General features: G+C 59.7%; 3 protein-coding genes across 6 annotated transcripts in view; 1 reads left to right on the top strand and 2 right to left on the bottom strand.

The window, feature by feature from the left end:
* Nucleotides 1-5175, bottom strand: part of PCSK4 (proprotein convertase subtilisin/kexin type 4) — a 9335-nt gene extending 4160 nt beyond the window's left edge. For all 3 annotated transcript variants that reach the window (XM_032252401.1, XM_032252402.1, XM_032252403.1), the window contains exons 1-8: nucleotides 4886-5175; nucleotides 4533-4637; nucleotides 2962-3054; nucleotides 2737-2865; nucleotides 2550-2626; nucleotides 2368-2456; nucleotides 1897-2069; nucleotides 1606-1818 (exon numbers count right to left, since the gene is read on the bottom strand). In XM_032252401.1, coding sequence (XP_032108292.1) covers nucleotides 1606-1818; nucleotides 1897-2069; nucleotides 2368-2456; nucleotides 2550-2626; nucleotides 2737-2865; nucleotides 2962-3054; nucleotides 4533-4637; nucleotides 4886-5074 — 1068 coding nt within the window. In that variant the 5' untranslated portion in view covers nucleotides 5075-5175. The remainder of the gene's footprint in view (nucleotides 1-1605; nucleotides 1819-1896; nucleotides 2070-2367; nucleotides 2457-2549; nucleotides 2627-2736; nucleotides 2866-2961; nucleotides 3055-4532; nucleotides 4638-4885) is intronic.
* A 567-nt stretch (nucleotides 5176-5742) lies between these two features.
* Nucleotides 5743-13384, top strand: REEP6 (receptor accessory protein 6). Of its 2 annotated transcripts, XM_032252404.1 has the most exons (6): nucleotides 5743-6121; nucleotides 10279-10372; nucleotides 10452-10590; nucleotides 11108-11276; nucleotides 11436-11516; nucleotides 12392-13384. In XM_032252404.1, the coding sequence occupies exons 1-6, from the start codon at nucleotides 6007-6009 to the stop codon at nucleotides 12427-12429; spliced, it is 636 nt and encodes a 211-aa protein (XP_032108295.1). In that variant the 5' UTR covers nucleotides 5743-6006; the 3' UTR covers nucleotides 12430-13384. The 2 variants fall into 2 exon arrangements, with proteins under 2 accessions (XP_032108295.1, XP_032108296.1); XM_032252405.1 differs by lacking the exon at nucleotides 11436-11516 and having other exon boundaries at nucleotides 12392-13134.
* Nucleotides 13121-19403, bottom strand: part of ADAMTSL5 (ADAMTS like 5) — a 17415-nt gene continuing 11132 nt past the window's right edge. The window contains exon 11 of the mRNA XM_032252500.1: nucleotides 13121-13170. Within this exon, the coding sequence (XP_032108391.1) occupies nucleotides 13121-13170 (50 nt within the window). The remainder of the gene's footprint in view (nucleotides 13171-19403) is intronic.

Genomic DNA, 19403 nt, shown 5'->3' with positions numbered 1-19403 from the left:
AAAAAAACAAAAAAAAAAAAACAAAGAAAAAATACTAAGGACTGACCTGACAGGGTGCCTGCTGTGTCATATGCCTGGAAGCCGGCCCTGCCTGGGAGAGGTGGGGGTCAGCAAAGGCGACAGGACCATGGGGCAGTCCTGGCAGGATGCTCACCTGAGTTTGGAGGTGTTCGGGGGAGCACCTGCTATGTGTCTGGCCCAGGGGCCTGAGAGATGACCCAGGCCCTCCTGGTTCTAGCCTGAGGAGCCCTGGGGGTGGGGAGCTGGTCCCTGCCTCAGGGACTCTCAGACACTGGGAGGCAAGTATATGGAGTGAAGGCCTGGGGGACTTCCTGGAGGCAGTGGTCCCAGGCGGGGATCTGAAGGAGGAGTCAGCAGGGGCAGAAGAGGGGCAGTGATCTGGCACAGGGGCCTCCTCATGGAGACCTTGAGGCAGGAGGGGGCTGGAGGAATGAGGGGGAACCTCCCCACAAGGCACTGAGAGAGGGCACAGAGGTGGCCCGGATGCAGGAGCTGGTTTCATCCAAGAGCCCTGGAGAGACACAGGAGGGCTGTGGCTGAGCTGGTGGGGTTGGATTTAAGTTGTATTTACCTATTTATTCTCTTGAGACAGGGTCTTGCCCTGCTGTCCAGGTGGAGTGCAGTGGTGTGATCATGGCTCACTGCAGCCTCGACCTCCTGGGCTTAAGCAAACCTCCCACCACAGCCTCCCAAGTAGCTGGGACCACAGATGTGTGCCATCACGCCTGGCCTAATTTTTAAATGTTTTTGTAGAGATGGGGTCTCACTACGGCACCCACACTGGTCTCAAACACTAGGCTTACCAGGTGTGATGGCTCACGCCTATAATCCCAGCACTTTGGGGGGCTGAGGCGGGCGGATCACTTGAGGTCAGGAGTTTCAGACCAGCCTGGCCAACATGGTGAAACCCCGACTCTACTAATAATACAAAAAAAAATTTTAGCCAGGCGTGGTGGCGCATGCCTGTAGTCCCGGCTACTCAAGAGGGTGAGGCAGGAGAATCGCTTGAGCCCAGGAGGCGGAGGTTGCAGTGAGTTGAGATCATGCCCCTGCACTCCAGCCTGGGGACAGAGCAAGACTGTTCTCAAAAACGAACAAACAAAATGAACCATTGGCTCAAGTGATCCTGCCACTTTTGCCTCCCAAAGTGAGCTGCTGTGCCCGCTGGATTTTTTTTTTTGGACAGGGTCTCCTCTGTGACCTAGACTGGAGTGTAGTGGTGTGATCTCTGCTCCCTGCAGCCTCCGTCTCCCAGGTTCAAGCAATTCTCCTGCCTCAGCCTCCCGAGTGCCTGGGGCTACAGGCAGGCACCACCACGCCTATGCAATTTTTTGTATCTTTAGAAGAGATGGGGTTTCAGCATGTTGGCCAGGCTGGTCTTGAACTGCTGACCTCAAGTGATCCGCCTGCCTCGACCTCCCAAAGTGCTGGGATGACAGGCGTGAGCCTCCGTGCCAGGCCTGGATGTGGGTTTTAAAAGCAGCTTTGGGAGGGTGCTGAGTCAGTGGTGGGGACAGAGGGGAGGTGAGGCCAGGCTGGGCTGGCAGGGCCAGGGAGGGGCCCCTGTCGGGGGGCTGCACGCACGATCTGGGGGTCGCTGGCCACGCCGCTGCTGTAGGTGGTGGTGAGGGTGGAGGCGCAGGCTTCGCTGTACCAGGGCACGCGGCCCTGCCGGGTGGCGCTGCCCACGGAGAGCGTGTAAATGCTGTTGGTGTAACCGTCACAGTTACAGTTGTCGTAATGGAGGCCGCCGTTGCCCGAGGCCCAGATGAAGAGCGTGCCCAGCCCGCCGCGGCCCTGGGAAACCAGGAGGGGTGGTGAGTGGGCATTGCCCGGGCCCGCCATCCCCGCGCTTCTTGGGGCGCCCCCACTCACCTTGGTCACGCCTTGCCGGAAAGCCTCGCGGGTGAGGATGCCGGGGCCGTCCACCGTGCGGCCGTCGTCCTCGGGGCCCCAGCTGGCGCTGTAGATGTGGATGTACTGGGGCCGCAGACTCAGCGACTGGGCCTCAATGGCGTCGGTGACGGGCCCGTCCAGCATCCGCACGCCTGCAGGGGGACGGGGGGCAGGGGGCCTCTGCCACCAGCCCTGCCCTTCCCTGCACCCCAGCCTGCCCCAGGTCTCCACACCACTCCCCAGCCCCACTCAGGCCCTCTCTCTGCTCCCTGGAGGGGCCGTTCATACTGGTTCAGGTCCCCCAAGCCCTGGAGTCTGGTCCCAGCACCACCCAGCAGTGAGAGGGTGGGCGCCGGAGTCCTGCTCCCCTGGTCGGTGGACCCAGCTCCCCCCAGCATCACCTCCTTCGCCTTCTGTCCCCAAATGGTGCCTCCGGGGGACCCTGGGTACCTCCGATTCGGGCGTTGAAGGCGACCCCCACACCGCAGAAGCCATTGTTGGCCATTGCAGCCACCTCCCCAGCACAGCGGGTCCCGTGCCTGGTGCCAGGGTCAAGAGGGGCTTCCGTCACGGCCTCCATCCTCCCGCTGGGCACTGGCGCTGGCCCCGTGCGCTGTGGGAGCCCTGCTCACCTGTTCTCATCGCTGGGGGTGTAGCGGGGCTGGGGATCCGGGTCGTAGTTATTAAAGTCATAGCTAGCCAGGGGGTCCTGGGGGTGGGTGGGGATATGAGGGGGTGAGGGGGCTTTGAGGTGTCCCTGGGGTGGAACCGGTCTCGGCACCCGGGGCAGCCCTCACCCCCAGCCACCCACGGTCTCACGTAGTTGGTCCAGAGGTCCGGGTGGTCCTTCTCAATGCCATCGTCCAGCACAGAGACCACGACACCCCGGCCCGACAGCCCCTGGCCCCAGGCCTGCAGGACGTTCAGGTCTGGCTGTGCCTCACTGTTCTGCAGGGAAGGCGGGGTCATGACCCTGTGAGGACCTGGGGGGGAGGGGGCGCCAGCAGCCCCATCCCCGCCCACCTGTCCTGGCTGCCCGCTCACCATGTACCACTGCTTGGAGAACCAGGGGTCCGTGGGCACCACCACAGAGCGTCTCACCCTGCGCTGCAGTGTCTGCTGCTGGGACCACTGCACCTGCAAGGCGGGGGGCGCGTCGGGCCTGTCCCCTGCTCCCCCATGGGGCCTCTCGTGCTTCAGGGAGGGAGGCAGCCCCGTGCCCTGGGACCCTGTGTTTGTAGGGGCTGTTATCCTGCTCCACCCGGCAGGGCCGTATGCCCTGGTACAGCGAAGCCTGCGCCTCCACCCTCACCACCACCGACAGCAGCAGCGTGGCCAGCGACTCCCAGATCGTGCATGCAGCCCCCCGACAGGGGCCCCTCCCCAGGCCCTGCCAGCCCAGCCTGGCCTCAGACTGTCCCCACCACTGACTCAGCACCCTCCCAAAGCTGCTTTTAAAACCGAAATCCAGGCTGGGCACAGTGGCTCATGCCTGTAATCCCAGCGTGCTGGGAGGTAGAGGCAGGCAGATCACTTTCGGTCAGCAGGGTCACCATGTGCCTGGGGCTCTGTCTGCAGTCAGAGGGGCTGAGGCTCTCAAACCACCTGTCCTTGAACCCACAGACACATCGCCGCTGCCCAGGGTGACTTGAGGTCCCCAGGTCCCTATCCCACTCCTTCCCCCATCCCAGTTCTAGATCCTTCTGTCTTTCTCCTGCATCACTTCCTTTTGTTTTTTGTTTTTTGTTTTTTTGAGACAGAGTCTCACTCTATCCCCCAGGCTGGAGTGCAGTGGTGTGATCCCAGTTCACCGCAACCTCCACCTCCCAGGTTCAAGCGATTCTCCTGCTTCAGCCTCGTGAGTAGCTGGGACTACAGGCACTCACCACCATGCCCGATAATTTTTGTATTTTTAGTAGAGATGGGGTTTTGCCATGTTGGTCAGGTTGGTCTCGAACTCCTGACCTCAAGTGATCTGCCCGCCTCGGCCTCCCAAAGTGCTGGGATTACAGGCGTGAGTCACCGCGCCCAGCCTGGCTTTTCTCTTGGAAACCACATCGGAGCCACTGCTCTCCCTCCCTATGCTATAAGCAGGCAGCTGTCAAAGTCCTGCTCATGGCACTTCCTGGCCTCCAAAGGCTTCCCAGGCCCCATCTCATCCCGTCAGCTTGGCATCTCTGGTATATTCTAGGCGGGGTCCAGCCCGATCAGACCCAGGCCCCTTTCTGACACTGTGTCCTGAGGGCACTGGGTAACTTCAAGCCTCCTACTCTTTGGAACCCATTTGTCGTAAAATGAGCCAACCCCCTTCCCTCCATCCTCTGATCTAGATGGTGGGGAAGGCATGCCATCTGTCCCTCCTTACCAGAGACCCTGGGGCCCAGAGGAGGTGGGGGAGGGCAAGAGGTGCCCACTGTGTACCAGGCCCTGGTAGGCATCATGATTTCTGTGTTTGGGTCTCCCTGGTCTTCCCTGCCACATAGACTTGGGGTCAGGGTGGGTCCGAGCCACAGAAAGCACACTGCCGTTCATAGCAGCCACGAGAATCACAGAAGGTGGCTAGGGCCCCAGGATGCAGTTGAGACCCGAGGGGGTGGCCTCCAGGCCAGGCTCACCTTGGGGTCTTTCTTCAGGCGCAGGTGGTGGCCCCAGTGGGGGGTCAGGGACTGCTGGACCACGCCCCGGTGCCGCAGGTGAAAGTACTGCCCATCAGGGAAGATCTGGGGATGCGGGGAAGCGGCCGCACTCGGACCCGGCTCCGCTGCTGGAGCCCCCGAGGGCGGGGAAACAGCCCCCTACCTTGTCCTTCCCCACCAAGTGCCCTCAGAAACTGAGCTTGGCTGATGCAGGGGTGGGCTGGGGCTCTTGATATTTAGGAGACCTTGGGGGCTCCCTCCCACTCATCGGGGTCTGGGGTCGTCCAGTCCCCTCAAGCCCCCCACTTCCTGTCCATCCCGGTCCCACCCACCGGCCCCAGGTTGACGAAGCCGAATTTGCGTGCCAGGCGCTCGGCCTCCCGGTTCCCCTGGGACACCCGCACGGCCCAGCTGCTGACATAGATGGGGGCCCGGGGCGAGGCCCACCCCACAGCCAGGGGGCCTACGAGGGCCAGGGCCAGGGCCAGGCGCAGCCACAGCGCAATAGGGGCGGGCCTCATGAAGGCGGGGCGGGGCGGGGGGCGGGACCTGCGCAAGCCCCTCCCCCGCCAAACCGCCGAGGGGGCCCAGGCGCCCGCCCCGCCCCCGGCGCCATGGCAACGCGGAAGGCTTCGACTCCCAGGGGGCCTTGAGGCTACCCCAGCCGAGAGGCGCGAAGATCTGACAGAAGCGGGGAGAGAGGCACGCCTGCCGGTCTTCTGCAGACCCACATCCTCGGGAGCCTCAGTTCCCCCATTTGTACAACGACAAGAATCTAAACCAGAGAAGGGGACTCACTGTCGTGGTAACGCGTCCCGCACTTTCTTTGGCCTCGCCCCCTTTCCCACACACCCCCTCCTTAAAGAATCAGCCCAGCCTCCTACCCGGCCCAATCAGAATCGCTCTATCAAGTAATCCCGCCTACTCCAATAAGCCCCGCCCAATTCCTCCCCGCCTCCTTTATGAATCATACCCGCCCCTTCTCTGGTCTCACCAATGAATCGCGTTCCGTTTCCCCAATCGGCTCGGATTTTTCTCCAGCCCCGCCCAAAGGCTCCACCCCCCAACCGCGTGCCGCTCCTCCCCTAGCTCCACCCCCTCAGCGTCTCAGCCAATAATCCCGTCCCCTGACACCGCCCCTCCAATCAGCTACGTCTCGCTCCCGCCCGGCCAATCGGTGCCCTGGGCTGGCGCGCCCCGCCCTCTCCCGGCGGGGTCTGGGCAGCGGCGGCCGCAGCCCCCCAGAGGGCGATGCGGCGGGGGAGACGGGGCAGGCCCCACCTCCTTTGTCCGCCCTGCCCTCCCATTGGTCCGGGCGGGGGGCCGGGGGCGGACACCGGCGCGGGGCCCGGACCGCGCGGCTCCCGCTGCGGGAAAGCTGCGCGCGTGCAGCGGGGCGTGCGCGCGGGGCCGCGGGCGAGCTCGAGCAGCCAACCCCGGGCGCGTCGGGGCCATGGACGGGCTGAGCCAGCGCGTGGACCGCTTCCTGGAGCAGAGGAACCTGGTCACCGACGCGCTGGGGGCGCTGGAGGCCAAGACCGGGGTGGAGAAGCGGTACCTGGCTGCAGGTGAGCCGTCGGCGATCGCCCGTTTCGCTGACGGGCACACCGAGGCCATGGGCCCGGGGGTCGCGGATCTGACTCCCTCCCCGGCTGCGGGGTCCGGTCCGGCCGGTGGAGCGCGCGGGGTGACCGGGACCTCGGGGTCCGCCCGCACCCCGCTTTCCAGCCTCCGTCCCGGGCCGCCCCCTGCCGCCTGTTTCCCGGCGCTGGGTGCCCGCCACGCCGAAGTCCGGTTCTTCCAGTTGCCCGGCGGCCCCGGAGGGGTGGGGGTGGGGATGCCCGTGCCCTGCCCCCGTGGACCCCGGCCTGGCTGCAACAGTAGAGATCTTTGCATTTTTCCGTCCTGGGGGGGGTACCGGCGGGCTGCCCAGGACTCTCCTCCCGGCCGGCCTAGCTCTCCTTTCCCCGGCCCTGTGGCTTAGTGCCGCTGTGGGTAAATATTTGTTAAGACAGAGTTGGGTTGTATGACAGCTGGGATGGGGGGAGGCTGGACTGGCGCCCACGGAGCTCGAGATCCCGGCACCCCGATTGTGACTCCATTCCAGTTCTCCTGGTCCTTTCCGCCTTAGTGACACTGTGCGGCCCTGCCCCCTTCCAAAACTCTGTCTAGAAAGAGCATATAGTGATCGCTCCTTAAATGCCTCCCTCTCCACCCTTAAAAGTTTTTTTTTTGGAGAGGGAATCTTGCTCTGTTGCCCAGGCTGGAGTGCAACGGCGAGATCTCGGCTCACTGCCACCGCTACCTCCCGCGTTCAAGCAGTTCTCCTGCCTCAGCCTCCCGAGTAGCTGGGATTACAGGCATGTGACTACGCCCAGCTAAGTTTTGTACTTTTAGTAGAAATGGGGTTTCACCATGTTGGCCAGGCTGGTCTCGAACTCCTGACCTCAGGTGATCCACCCACCTGGACCTCCCAAAGTGCTGGGATTACAGGCGTGAGCCGCCACGCCCAGCCTAAAACTTTTTTTAATTAACTTTTTTGAAGAGACAGGGTCTCACTATGTTACCCAGGCTGGTGTCAAACTGGGCTCAAGCCATCCTCCTGCCTCAGCCTCCCAAAGCTCTGGAAGTACAGGAGGAAGCCACTGTACCCAGCCTTTCTTCCTTTTGTGTGGTGCTCCCAGCCCCACTGGCCCTGGCTTCTTTTCCAGGAAGCCTGGCAGAATGACTCACAAGGATTTTCTCTAGCCTGGGGTGCAGTGGGTCGAGGGCAGTGCCACTTCCTTGAGCACCTTCTGCAGGCAGATCCCAGGACTCCAGCTTCCCCCATATTCCCACCATCTGGGAGTTCCCATGCCTGGCAGCCCCAGGACAGTCTGAAATCTGTTCCCAGACCCTGGAGGTCTCCAGGTGCCTGGTCCCACGTGCACAGCACAGCAGGTGGCATGACCCCCTGTGCCTGCCCTGGGGAGCAGGCCCCTGACCTCTGCCCTCCCTTTCCACATCCCTGGGGCCAGTGGGCGGGAATTGAGGTCATAGAGCGCCCAGGAGGCAGGCAGCAGGGATGGGCTGGCTGGGGCACTGTGTTGCCAGGGAAGAGGCTAAGGTACAGGGAGGCAGGGGCTGCCTATGTGCCTGCTCTGTCTGAAGCATACAACCCCCCACCCCACCCACCCCAGTCCCATCTGCTGCTAATCTTGGGGGCTGTGCCCCCCTCCACAGTTCCGATGTTCAAGGTCATCCTCCCAGTGCTGAACCTGCAGAAAAAGGGATTTAGGGGAGGGACGCCCTGGGAGAGCCACTCCTCCCCCACCAGGGAGGCCCGGGGAAAGGTGGCGTTCCCTTATCCGCACCCCTCCCCGCATCCCCCCCCCCCCGCAACCCCACCCCTCCTTTAAATCAACACGTCCCACGCCCCTGGGTAACATGAAGAAACTCAGAGGAGACAGTGGCCCGGAGGCCGCATAGCCTGCTGGGACCAGCTGGGGGACCCCTCCTACCCCTGACCTTGGGTACTTGTTGATAAAGACTGATGCTGGTGGAGGGGAGGGCTGGGCTGCGGAACTTGGGCCTCTATCTCCCTGTGCAGATAGCAGCCCCAGGGGAGGAGAGCGGAGGCTGTCCAAGCCTTCTGGGCCCAGAGGTTCCCTGTGTGACCTTGGGCAACACCCACCCAGCCCAGTTCTGGCTGTTGAATGAGACAATTCAGGGAAAGCACAGAACCCGGCACACAGTAGGCGCTTAATAAATGCAGCTGTCATAGTCATTCTTTTCAGAGCCAGGTTCAGGATTGGGGCAGAGCTGGACACATCTACACACACACACACACACTTCTCTCTGAACACCCTCCTTGCTGGAACTGTGTTACAGTTGCCTGAAGGCGCTTAATAAATGTACAGGAGGGCCAGGTGTGCTGGCTCACACCTGTAATCCCAGCACTTTGGGACACAGAGGTGGGCGGATCACATGAGGCCAGGAGTTTGAGACCAGCCTGGTCAACACGGTGAAACCCCATCTCTACTAAAAATACAAAAGTCAGCCTGGCATGGTGGCACACACCTGTCATCCCAGCTACTTGGGAGGCTGAGGCACGAGAACGCTTGAGCCCAGGAGGCGGAGGTTGCAGTGAGCCGGGATCGTGCCATTGCACTCCAGGCTGGGCAACAGAGCAAGACTCCGTCTCAAAAAAATAAAAATAAATGTGCAGAGGCCGGGTGCGGTGGCTCACGCCTGTAATCCCAGCACTTTGGGAGGCCGAGGCGGGTGGATCACGAGGTCAAGAGATCGAGACCATCCTGGTCAACACAGTGAAACCCTGTCTCTACTAAAAATACAAAACTTTAGCTGGGCATGGCGGTGCGTGCCTGTAATCCCAGGTACTCGGGAGGCTGAGGCAGGAGAATTGCCTGAACCCAGGAGGCGGAGGTTGCGGTGAGCCGAGATCGCGCCATTGCCCTCCAGCCTGGGCAACAAGAGCGAAACTCCGTCTCAAAAAAAATAAAATAAAATAAATGTGCAGAAGGGCGTTCTCTTTGTTCACTTGTAACCATAAGAGGCAGGGGCCGTCACTACTCCCACTTACGGAGGGGGAAACTGAGGCTCCATGCAGCCAGAGCCTTGCTCGGTGCCTGCTGGTGAGTGCATAGCTGACCAGAGGGCTCTCCTCCTCCCGGGGCACTGAGATGCTGAGGTTTGCTGCGCCCATCACAGGGGTTCTCAAGGGAGACAGTGCCGCCCCCTGTCCCGGGGACACTGGCTGATGTCTGGGGATGTCTGTGGTTGTCAGGACCGGGGAGCTGATGGCATAGAGCAGTTAGAGGCCAGGGACACTGCTCAGCACCCCGCAGTGCCCGGATGGCCTCCTCCCCCTCCCCGAGGAAAACAACCAAGAATGACCCAGCCCTAACCTCGGCAGTGCTGAGGCAGAGAAACCCTATGCTGGGATAGCAGATAAAACGGTTGCCTTTCTCAGCTCTGGAATCAGGTCTTCGCGACAGCCCCGCCTCCCTTTCAGGTTTCTGCCTTCCCTTATATTGAAACATCAACCTTCTTTCCCAGGGCCGCCCATAGGGCCTGGAATGAGATGGGTATCGTCGCAGACTACATTGTTTTTGTTTGTTTGAGACGGAGTCTGGCTCTGTCACCCAGGCTGGAGTGCCGTGGGGCAACCTCCACTCACTGCAACGTCCACCTCCTGCGTTCAAGTGATTCTCCTGCCTCAGCCTCCCAAGTAGCTGGGATTACAGGCGCACGCCACCACGCCGAGCTAATTTTTGTATTTTTAGTAGAGATGGGGTTTCACCATGTTGGTCAGGCTGGTCTCGAACCCCTGACTTCAGGTAATCCACCCGCCTCAGCCTTCCAAAGTGCTGGGATTACGTCCATGAGCCACCACACCCGGCCAGATTACACTCATTCACTCAACAAACGCTTATTGGGGAGCTATTCTGCACCCAACCACTGCCCAGCGTCGGGCTCCTGTCTGCCCTTGGGAGCTCCAAACCCTGGGAGAGGGGGGACATGGACCAGTTACAGGTGAAGGGCTCGGGGCTTAGGGGCACGATGGGGGATGCACAGGCACTTTGTGGGCAGTGGTGACACCCTAGAGGCATCACGGAGGCTTCTGGGAGGAGGTGACGGTTGCAGGCTCCCAAGAGGAAGCCTGGTGCCATCACGGGGGTCAGAGGGTCCCTGGCCCTGACCCACCACCACCTCTCTCTGGCAGGAGCCGTCACTCTGCTAAGCCTGTATCTGCTGTTCGGCTACGGAGCGTCTCTGCTGTGCAATCTCATCGGATTTGTATACCCCGCATATGCTTCGTGAGTGCACAGCTGGCTGCGCGCGTGGCGGGGCTGGGGGTTCCCGGGCAGCCCCTGACCCGGCCGCGCCTCCCTGCAGAATCAAAGCTATAGAGAGCCCAAGCAAGGACGACGACACTGTGTGGCTCACCTACTGGGTGGTGTACGCTCTGTTCAGCCTGGCCGAGTTCTTCAGCGACATACTCCTGTCCTGGTTCCCTTTCTACTACGTGGGCAAGGTGGGCCCTGCCAGGGTGGGCACAGCCGTGGAGCACGTGGGGCTCGGGGATTCCTGGGAGGTGTTGGGGCCAGAAGGTCCAGAGATGAGATGGGGGATGTGAGGGGAAGATTCAGTCCCTTCCTGGGGAAACAGGCCCCATCCAGGGGCTGATGGTGGAGGGCCCACCCTAAAGGGTGTCTGATGGTGGAGGCTCATCCTAAAGGGTGTCTGATGGTGGAGGGCTCACCCTAAAAGGTGTCTGATGGTGGGGACCCAGGCCTGTCCCAATAGGATGTCTGATGGTGGAGGCTCACCCTAAAGGATGCCTGATGGTGGAGGCTCACCCTAAAGGGTGTCTGATGGTGGAGGCTCACCCTAAAGGGTGTCTGATGGTGGAGGCTCACCCTAAAGGGTGTCTGATGGTGGAGACCCCGTTCCTGCCCAGGGTGGGCATCTGGTGGCGTGGTGTGGCCAGTCTCCCTCCCAGGGGCATGGAGCTGGGTGGGGCCGCGTGTGACTCCTGCCCCGCCCTGCAGTGCGCCTTCCTGTTGTTCTGCATGGCTCCCAGGCCCTGGAACGGGGCTCTCATGCTGTACCACCGCGTCGTGCGCCCGCTGTTTCTAAAGCACCACGGGGCCGTGGACAGAATCATGAGCAACCTCAGCAGGCAAGCCCTGGACACGGCGGCCGGAATAACCAGGAACGGTGGGTGCGCGCAGGCGCCCGGCCTCCTCTGGCTGTGTCCGGGGTCTCGACCTGTCTGTCCCCACCTTGCCTCCCTTCCTGACTTTGACTGCCCTCTGTCTGGCATCTCGGCCGCCCCTCTCACTGTCCGCCTCTCTCTCTCACGCTTTCGGGAACCAGTCTTGCAGGCCCTGGCCCGCAGCCGGGCAAGCGTCACCCCAGCGGCTGTGGCAGGGCCCTCCGCTCCCCTGGATGCTGACCGTACGTAACCCCTTTGGGGAGGTGAGAGCTGTGTGAGTGTCAGTTTGCTGCATACATATGTGTTATTGTGTGCATATGTGTGCATATGCAGGCATGTTTTTGGTGTGTGCATGTGTGTACGTGTGCATGAGTGTGCATGTGTGGGCATGTGTTTGGTGTGTGCATGTGTGTACATGTGTGTATGTGTGCATGTGTGTACCCGTGTATGAGTATGTGTGCATGTGTGGGCATGTGTTTGGTGTGTGCATGTGTGTACATGTGCGTATGTGTGCATGTGTGTACCCGTGCATGAGTATGTGTGCACGTGTGGGCATGTTTGGTGTGTGCATGTGTGTACATGTGCGTGAGTGTGCGTGTGTGCGTGTGTGCATGTGTGTGCATGTGTTTGGTGTATGTGTGTACATGTGCATGTATGTGTGGGCATGTGGCATGTGCATGTGTGTACATGTGCGTGAGTCTGTACGCGTGCATGTGGGTATGTGTCTGGTGTTTGCATGTGTGTACATGTGCATGTGTGCATGTGTGGGCATGTGTTTGGTGTGTGCATGTATGTACGTGTGCATGAGTGTATATGTGTGTGTGCATGGGCTGAAACTGGTGTTTCTGTGTGTGCATGAGTGAGCAAGGGAGTGAGCATGTGTTTTCTCCCGTGTGCATGTCTGAGTGCACATTGCGTGTGAGTGCACATTGCGTGAGTGCACATATGTGTGTGTGTGTGCACCTATCCATGCATGGGTTGGCATGACAGCGTGTGTGTGGTCCACATCTTCTCTGCTGAGGGTGGCTGTCAGGCCCCTCGACTCACCCCATGCTCACGGCCAGCAGCCCCGCAGAGCCCAGGCCTGCCTCACCCCCACCCGCCCCTCTCTCTGCAGTGAAGCCAAGCCAGACCCCGCCGCCGAAGGACAAGTGAAGCAGCCCCTTGGCCCTTGCAAGGACCTCCTGGCTGGTGAGAAGGGGGCCGCGCCAGGCTCCCAGCCCTCCACAGAGTCTTCTGCGGATTCCCAGCCAGCGGCCCCCGCCAGTGCCTCGGGTCCAGGCAGGGCCCAGAGGGTCTCCTTAAATGCCACCTCAGAAAAGCCCCAGCCCCAGATCTCGACCACGAGTTCTGGATCCCAGGACAAGCTTCCCTCCGGCTCTGCTGCTGGCTCCTGCCCATCCCGCAAGGCCCAGGGCCAGCGTCGGGCACAGGGCAACTCCCGCCGACCTCAGCCGCGCACCCAGCCGCCCAGGACTTCCCCGTCCCAGCTAGCCGTCCAGTCCCCCGGGCCCCTACAGCAACCCAACGTCACCTCCAGCCCGGCCTCACCCGGGGACCAGCCTCCCAGCAGCACCAACAGCCCCATGCAGCCCCCCAGCAAGCCCCCTAGCGAGCCAGAGGACGCAGCCCCCAAGACCACCGGACAGACCCAGAAGCAATCCTTGAAAGAGCCTGCCAGCGGCGCCTCCGTGCGCGAGGTGGTCCCCTGCCACTCCGAGAGCTCTCTGGAATACACTTCCGAGTCCGCCACGGAGATCACCTGCAGCTGGCCACACAGGCTGCGGTGCCTGCAGCACTACTGGCGCCTGAAACACCTGGCCTGCTAGGAGGGCCTCAATAAAGCTCATCCGGACCACACCTGTGCGCCACGTGTGCTGGGGTCTCGGGGAGCGTCTGCGAGGGCACCGTGCCGTTTAATCAGGCATGAGTCTCAGCTGTGTGGACCAGCTCATTTAATAGATGAGGAGACTGGGGCTCAGAGAGGCTAATTGACCCACTAAAGGTCCAGCCACATGGCCAAGATGGGCACAAGTCCCGGAAACACTTGTCCTTCCCCACAGCGCCTTCTCCCTTCCCTCCCAAAGTAGTTGTCCTGCCCATTTGCATTCACCTGCTTCTCTTAAAACTCTCCCTGGCCAGGTGCGGTGACTCACGCCTGTATCCCAGCAATTTGGGAGGCCGAGGCGGGGTGGGGGAACAGGGGGGTTCACTTGAGCTCAGGAGTTCGAGACCAGCCTAGGCAACATTGTGAAACCCCCATCTCTATTGAAAATACAAAAATGGCCGGGTGTGGTGGCTCAAGCCTGTAATCCCAGCACTTTGGGAGGCCGAGGCAGGTGGATCACCTGAGGTCGGGAGTTCAAGACTAGCCTGGTCAACATGGAGAAACCCCGTCTCTATTAAAAATACAAAAAAATTAGCCGGGTGTGGTGGCGCATGCCTGTCATCCCAGCTCCCTGGGAGGCTGAGGCAGGAGAATCACTTGAACCCAGGAGGCAGAGGTTGTGGTGAGCCAAGATTGCGCCACTGGGCTCCATCCTGGGCAACAAGAGCAAAACTTAGTCTCAAAATAAAAGAAAAAAAGACCAGGCATGGTGGCTCACGTCTGTAATCCCAGCACTTTGGGAGGCCGAGGCGGGTGGATCATGAGGTCAGGAGATTAGGACCATCCTGGCCAATGTAATGGAACCCCACCTCTACTAAAAATACAAAAATTAGCTGGGTGTGGTGACGTGCGCCTGTAGTCCCAGCTACTCAGGAGGCTGAGGCGGGAGAATCGCTTGAGCCCGAGAGGCGGAGGTTGCAGTGAGCTGACATGGCGCCACTGCACTCCAGCCTGGTGACAGAGCAAGACTTGATATTATGTTTGCCTAAGAGGCCATAACTCGGTGTTTTGCAGCCGGGAGCAGTTTTGTCCCTGGGGCTTTGGGTCTTGTCCGGAGACACTTCTTTGGGGGACAGTGGACACAGGATGTGGCTTTGTTGCCGAGACTGCGGTGCAGTGGCGCAATCACGGCTCCATGCAGCCTCAACGTTCTGGGATTAAGACATCCTCCTCCCTTGGCCTCCTGTGTAGCTGGCACCACCCTGCCTGGCCATGATCGTGCCACTGCACCCCAGCCTAGGCAACGGAGGGACACCCTGTCTCCAAAAGGAAAAAGGAATGGTCAGCCAGGCGCAGTGGCTCACACCTGTAATCCCCAGCACGTTGGGAGGCCGAATCGGGTGGATGACCTGAGGTCAGGAGTTTGAGACCAGCCTGACCAACATGGTGAAACACTGTTTCTACTATAAACTACAGTAATTAGCCAGGAATGGTGGCACATGCCTGTCGTCCCAGCTACTTGGGAGACTGAGGCAAGAGATTCACTTGAGCCTGGGAGGCAGAGGTTGCAGCGAGCGGAGATTGCACCTTGCACTCCAGCCTGGGTGACAGAGTGAGACTCCATCTGAAAAGAAAAAAAAAAAAAAGGGTGTTACAGGCAGAGGGCACAGCCTGTGCCAAGGCCCTGAGGCAGGACCGTGCTAGTGAGCGGGCGGAACAGGGAGGAGGCCCCTGTGGCTGGAGCAGAGAAGAGGAGGGCAGGGAGGAGGGCAGTCTTCCGGGCTGCACCACACAGGCGCTGAGAGGGCTTGGGCGGGACTTGGCCTTTTTATTTCTTTTTTGAGACAGAGTTTTGCTGTTGTTGCCCAGGCTGGAGTGCAGAGGCACGATCTCAGCTCACTGCAACCTCTGTCTTGTGGGTTCAAGAGATTCTCCTGCCTCAGTCTCCCAAGTAGCTGGGATGACAGGCATGTGCCACCATGCCCGGCTAATTTTGCATTTTTGGTAGAGATGGGGTTTCTCCATGTTGGTCAGGCTGGTCTCAAACTCCCGACCTCAGATGACCCGCCCACCTTTGCCTTCCAAAGTGTTGGGATTGCAGGCGTGAGCCACCACGCCCGAGACTTTGTCTTTTGCTCGGGGTGCAGGATGTATCAGAGGGAAGGGCAAGGGTAATCATTAATCAACCCGCACCCTGCATCCGGGACCACACGGGGATGGTAGGCAGGGCTCTGAGAATCTTCGGATCACGGCCCAGCTGGTGTGAAGAATGTGGTCTGGCCATGGCCCCGGGGGAGGACATAGGGTGCCAGGCTTGCTCTGCACCTGGCACGGTCCCTCACCTTCACCAGCAGGGGAGCAGCAAAACTGACTCCAGCCAGCCCAGGTCAGCATTCAGGGAGCACAGGTGGGGAGGAGGACGCGCCTGTCTCACCAGGTGGAAATAGTGACCTTCAGCCCCTCATACTGTTTTATTTTTTTATTTATTTTTTTGAGGCCACATCTCTCTCTGTTGCCCCGGCTGGAGTGCAGTGGCGCAATCCCAGCTCACTGCAACTTCTGCCTCCTGGGTTCAAGCGATTTTCCTGCCTCAGCCTCCCGAGTAGCTGGGAGTACAGGCACCTGCCACCATGCCCAGGTAATTGTGGTAGTTTTAGTAGAGATGGGTTTTCACCATCTTGGCCAGGCTGGTCTCGATCTCTTGACCTAGTGATCCACCTGCCCCAGCCTCCCAAAGTGCTGGGATCACAGGCGTGAGTTACTGCACCCAGCCTATTTTGTATTTTAATTTATGTTTGAGATGGAGCCTCGATCTGTCACCCAGGCTGGAGTGCAGTGGTGTGATCTCAGCTCACCACAACCTCTGCCTCCCGGGTTCAAGAGATTCTCCTGCCTCAGCCTCCCCAGAAGCTGGGAATACAGGCGCCACCATGCCCGGCTAATTTTTGTATTTTTAGTAGAGACGGGGTTTCTCCATGTTGGCCAGGCTGGTCTCAAACTCCTGACCTCAGGTCATCCATCCACCTTGGCCTCCCAAAGTGCTGGGATGACAGCTGTGAGCCACCGTGCCTGGCCTGGCCCTCTATATCTCTTGTAAGGATACTTGTCATTGGATTTCAGATCCGACCTAATTCCCAGATGATTTCATGTCAAGCTCCTTAATTTTTTTTTTTTTTTTTTTTTTTTGAGACGGAGTTTCGCTCTTGTTACCCAGGCTGGAGTGCAATGGCGCGATCTCGGCTCACCACAACCTCCGCCTCCTGGGTTCAGGCAATTCTCCTGTCTCAGCCTCCTGAGTAGCTGGGATTACAGGCACGCACCACCATGCCCAGCTAATTTTTGTATTTTTAGTAGAGACAGGGTTTCACCATGTTGACCAGGATGGTCTCGATCTCTTGACCTTGTGATCCACCCGCCTCGGCCTCCCAAAGTGCTGGGATTACAGGCGTGAGCCACCGCGCCCGGCCTCAAGCTCCTTAATTACAGGCTTTTACCAAGTGAGGTCACAGAAGGAGTTTCTGGGGGGTTAGGACTTGGACACCCCTAGATAGGGGTGTCTAACCCACTATAGTGATCATACATCCAGCTGTGGCAGACGGGGCCACACTGCTTTCCAAAGTGGTTTCACGGGCCGGGGGCAGTAGCTCACACCTGTAATCCCAGCATTTTGGAAGGCCGAGGTGGATGGATCACCTGAGGTCGGGAGTTCAAGGCCAGCATGGCCAACATGGTGAAACCCCATCTCTATCAAAAATACAAAAAAAAAAAAACAAAAGAAAAAAAAAAATTAGCCAGGTGTGGTGGTGGGTGTCTGCAGTCCTAGGCACTCGGGAAGCTGAGGCAGGAGAATCGTTTGAACCTGGTAGGTGGTGGTTGCAATGAGCCAAGATGGAGCCACTGCACTACAGCCTGGGCAACAAGAGCGAAACTCCATCTAAAATAAAAACAAAAAACACCCTCCGCGGTGGCTCCCACCTGTCATCCCAGCGCTGTGGGAGGCCGAGGCGGGCGGATCACCTGAGGTCGGGAGTTCAAGACCAGCCTGACCAACATAGTGAAACCCCGTCTCTACTAAAAATATAAATAGTTGGGTGTGGTGGTGTGCACCTGTAACCCCAGCTACTCGGGAGGCTGAGGCAGGACCATCGCGTGAACCTGGGAGGCGGAGGTTGCAGTGAGCTGAGATCGCGCCACTGCACCCCAGCCGGGGCAACAGAGCGAGACTCCGGGCTCCTGGGCTGCCAGCCATGCAGGGCGCGCAGAGTCCCGTCATCCCGCGTCCAGCCGCCAGGGGGCACCGCGGCCCCACGCATCCCTGCAGCACCCACAGTCCCCGCCCGGGAGCTCCTGGGACCTGCACCAGCAGCGCTTGCTTCTGTGATGTCAATCACAGAGGGCACCACGTCACTGAAGCCACTGGCCGCTCCCGGGCGCCAGGCCTGGGCCGTCCCAGGTCCCACTGGGGTCCCTGGTATGCAGTCGGTGCTCAATAAGCACTTGCAGAAATGTGTGAAGGAAAAAAGGGTGCTAGGGAAGGACTCTGGGAAAGCCTAACTCCCATGTCAGAGCTGGCAGGGGCTTAGAGGGAGTCACTCACAGATGGGGAAACTGAGGCCGGAAGGGACTGTGCCTGGCCTGCAGTCACCAAGGTCAGGGGCTGAGTTGGCCGATGTTGTACACCCGTGGCTGACTCCCTCCACCTTGGCCTTCAGCCTCTCCGCCTGCTCCCTGCCTGGTGGGTGCAGCTTAACTGTGCCTTGTGGTCAGCAGGGACCCACGGACCCCAGACACCGCAGGCCCCAGAGAGAAATGCAACCGTGGTCCCACACACAGCGGGCTGTCCCAGGTGGCAGCATGAGCTGTGCGTCCAGGGTGGGAGCCACAGGGTTGGCACCCCACAGGGGAGAGTTTGCTGAACGACCTTGTGACACCCCCTGGCGCACGCACAGCCCCCGCCAGCCCTCCTGGCTGCAGAAGAACATAGCGGGCTGGCAGCCAGCAGACAGCAGCGGCTCTGACCTGCCTCCTCAGCGGGGAGGGGTTCCCGGGTGGGCCTGAGAAAATATGCAGCAGGTGGGGGGCCTCAGGACCTCCCAAAGACCCATTCCCCACCTGCGCCTAACCTTATACATTCCCTGCCCTCACCCCACACTGGGACAGACGTGCAGGGAGGGGGTGGGGCTGGACTAGGAGGAGGGGTGGGGTGTGGGTGACCACATGTGTCTACCCATGAGCAAAACTGTGCCAGGGTTCTACCAGTGTGTCCCTGAGAACACAGGGCCGAGTGCGGGCGACTGCGGTGCTTTAAAAAAAAGCGTTCTGCAACCATAAAAAAGAATGAGTTAGGCTGGGCACGATGGCTCACACCTGTAATCCCAGGACTTTGGGAGGCCCAGGTGGGCGGATCCCTTGAGGTCAGGAGTTCAAGACCACCCTGACCAACATGGAGAAACCTGGTCTCTGCTAAAAATACAAAATGAGCCGGGCACGGTGGTACATGCCTGTAATCCCAACTACTTGGGAGGCTGAGGCAGGAGAATCGCTTGAACCCGGGAGGTAGAGGTTGCGGTGAGCCGAGATCGAGCCATTACACTCCAGCCTGGGCGACGAGCGAAACTCCATCTCAAAAAAAAGAAAAAAGAATTAGTTGATGTCCTTTGCAGGGAAACGTATGAAGCTGCGGTCACTCTCCACAAACTAACACAGGAGCAGAAACCAAACACCACGTGTTCTCACTCATACGTGGGAGTTAAACAGTGAGAACACATGGGCACAGGGAGGGGAGCATCACACACCGGGGCCTGTCGGCGGGTGGGGGGCCAAGGGGAGGGACAGCATTAGGACAAATACCTAATGCACCAGGGACTTGAAACCTAGATGACGGGTTGATGGGTGCCGTAAGACACCACGGCACATATATGCCTACGTAACAAACCCGGACGTTCTGCACGTGTCTCAGAACTTAAAGAAAATCTTTTTTTTAAAGTGCTTGTAAAACTTAAAGAAGAGTAAAAGGGGGGTGAACAGCCAGCAGAATGGTGCACGCCTGTAATACCAGTGCTTTGGGAGGCCTAGCCAGGAGGATCATTTGAGGCCAGGAGTTGGAGACCATCTTGGGCAACATAGCGAGACCCCATCTCTACAAAAATTTAAAAGTTAGACGGGCGTGGTAATTCACTCCCGTGGTTCCAGCTACTGTGGAGGCTGAGGTAGGAGGATCACTTGAGCCCAGGAATTTGAGGCTGCAGTGAGTCATGACTGCACCACTGCACTTCAGCCTACGTGACAGAGCAAGGCTCTG

Source organism: Sapajus apella, unplaced genomic scaffold (genome assembly GCF_009761245.1).
Source record: "Sapajus apella isolate SASKATOON/1434 unplaced genomic scaffold, GSC_monkey_1.0 scaffold77, whole genome shotgun sequence".
Taxonomy (NCBI): Eukaryota; Metazoa; Chordata; class Mammalia; order Primates; family Cebidae; genus Sapajus; species Sapajus apella.
This window is presented reverse-complemented; position numbering and strand designations above follow the sequence as displayed.

Bases quoted from the DNA above. Each gene is read 5' to 3' on its own strand.
- REEP6 (XM_032252404.1), top strand. From the start codon at position 6,007: ATGGACGGGCTGAGCCAGCGCGTGGACCGCTTCCTGGAGCAGAGGAAC. The intron at 6,122-10,278 runs GTGAGCCGTCGG...TCTCTCTGGCAG, and splicing joins GAAGCGGTACCTGGCTGCAG to GAGCCGTCACTCTGCTAAGC. The intron at 11,517-12,391 runs GTACGTAACCCC...CTCTCTCTGCAG, and splicing joins CGCTCCCCTGGATGCTGACC to TGAAGCCAAGCCAGACCCCG.